This window comes from Apis dorsata, unplaced genomic scaffold, assembly GCF_000469605.1.
Source record: "Apis dorsata unplaced genomic scaffold, Apis dorsata 1.3 scaffold_295, whole genome shotgun sequence".
Lineage (NCBI taxonomy): Eukaryota > Metazoa > Arthropoda > Insecta > Hymenoptera > Apidae > Apis > Apis dorsata.
This window is the reverse complement of record NW_006263570.1, coordinates 2,185,892-2,187,845: the sequence shown is the minus strand read 5'-3', so window position 1 is coordinate 2,187,845 and position 1,954 is coordinate 2,185,892. Positions and strand designations below refer to the sequence as shown.

The window sequence follows — 1,954 nt, the reverse complement described above, 5'->3', positions numbered from 1 at the left end:
GCAAGAAAAATACGTATTTTTTTTTTTTTTTTTCTTTTTGATTATCGTTAGAAACATTACGGAAATGAAAAAATCACTTACGTGCGTGCACCAATAAATAGCATTCGTTTCTTTACAAGAGTATTTTTGATTGCGACCGGTTAACAAATCGAAGAAGCATCATGATGTGAGAATAGGCACGGTATACAATTATTCTCGTGTTTAATGAATGAACCTCATTATTTTGCGGCACTTGGGTACAGTTATTTTATTATTCTCATTTCATTTTAAATTCTTTTTTGCTTTTTGTTGTTTGTATTCGATTCGAAACCACTCAAGGAAGTCTACAAATAATATAGCATCTCTTTCAAACTTGTTTTACACTTTTTATCCGACGAATTTGATAAAAAACACTTAAGATACCACACAACTGAAGAGAATCAGTCAGTCATAAGGTATCTCCAGGTTTTCATAGTTTTTTTTAGATCGTTACGTATCGATATTAATAAAGATTACATTCGTACTTTACATACCGATAAATACATAGTAAAACAAACATATTGTAGAATTCTACATAGTAAGAATCATTCCTTTAAAGCGCGTTGCTTCCAAGACTTTCGGAATAACTGAATAATATATATGTAAAATTAATATAAAATGTTAATTTTAAGAGTAAATTTGCATATATATGTATATAATTGATAAAAAAATAGTATAGCTGCCAAATTTAACTTTAAAATTTAATGTATCACAAAAGCGATACAATTTTAATTTGAATTTTAATATATAATTTCAAAGATAGTGAATATGTGTGATAATTTATATATATATATAATTAATTATCGCTATTAGACAATTTATAAATTGTAAATTAGTACTTATGAATAAAACTTGAAAAACTGTTTCGTATAAATATAAAAATGATATGCAATAAATTTGAAAGTAAATTGCTTCTTTTATATTGAATAATAAAAAATTTCTTAGTTTTTTCGAAACATGCAAAACTTGTCATTTTCTCTATTATATTTAAATTATTATATTATATATATTTAATATAATAATTTACTCCGCATCTTAAAAGCAATGCGCCCAACAATTTAATATAATACACGATTATTAAGTTGTATTGCCTCAAATGCAATTGCGAGAATCTTGCTACAGATTTAGTCTTTATTCACAATGTTAACATAAAACAAAGATCCATAATTATTAATTGAAAATCTATTTTTTCGCTAAATAAATATACTTAGATCTTTTTGTTCTGGCTAGTATTACGATTCCGATAAATCCTAACTAATACACGTAGATATTTATTTTATGCAAATATTCTTTATCGACTTTTCTTTTTCACGTTTGTTTCTTTCATGCACGTGTACATGCTCGTTTTTTTTCTCAATTTACGCTCAGCACATATAGTACCACAGGAAAAGCTCGATACGTCAAAATAACGAAAGAAAAATCTTTCATACCATTCAAGTGCATATAAATCAAACATACATAATAAATCATTATTTACATTGTCAACGAATGATATATCGCCCATTTTACACCTAATGCCGAATTTGAGGACTTTATTATTCCTCGTCGAATGTTGACCGAAAATGCATCGCAAGTTGAAACATATGTTACTTAAAAGCATCACGGTTTTACAAATAATTAAATTTCATAGCAGCTGTGCAAACGTTATGCTCTTGAATATTTACCATATACTGTAACGTGGATACGGTAATATTATAATAGTAATTTCTGTCTTTCGCTGTGATATTAATTACCTACAATTCTTGTACATGATCTTATATGTATGGATGCAACGCCAGTGCCCTACCGCGTAAACCTCTCTGACCTCCGACTCCTCCTTTTGGTATTACATATCCCCCAGCATGTCTAGCTGTTCCTTCCTCTTCTAAATTACCATTGCTTTCGATTAAATCACGCAAGGGCCAACAAGCTAAATGACGTGATTTTCCGTGACGTG

General features: G+C 28.7%; 1 protein-coding gene across 5 annotated transcripts in view; it reads right to left on the bottom strand.

The window, feature by feature from the left end:
* Positions 1-995: 995 nt before the first annotated feature.
* LOC102675829 (UPF0692 protein CG33108) overlaps positions 996-1,954 on the bottom strand; it is a 3,366-nt gene continuing 2,407 nt past the window's right edge. For all 5 annotated transcript variants that reach the window (XM_031511240.1, XM_031511236.1, XM_031511238.1 and 2 more), the window contains exon 5: positions 996-1,954. In XM_031511240.1, coding sequence (XP_031367100.1) covers positions 1,773-1,954 — 182 coding nt within the window. In that variant the 3' untranslated portion in view covers positions 996-1,772.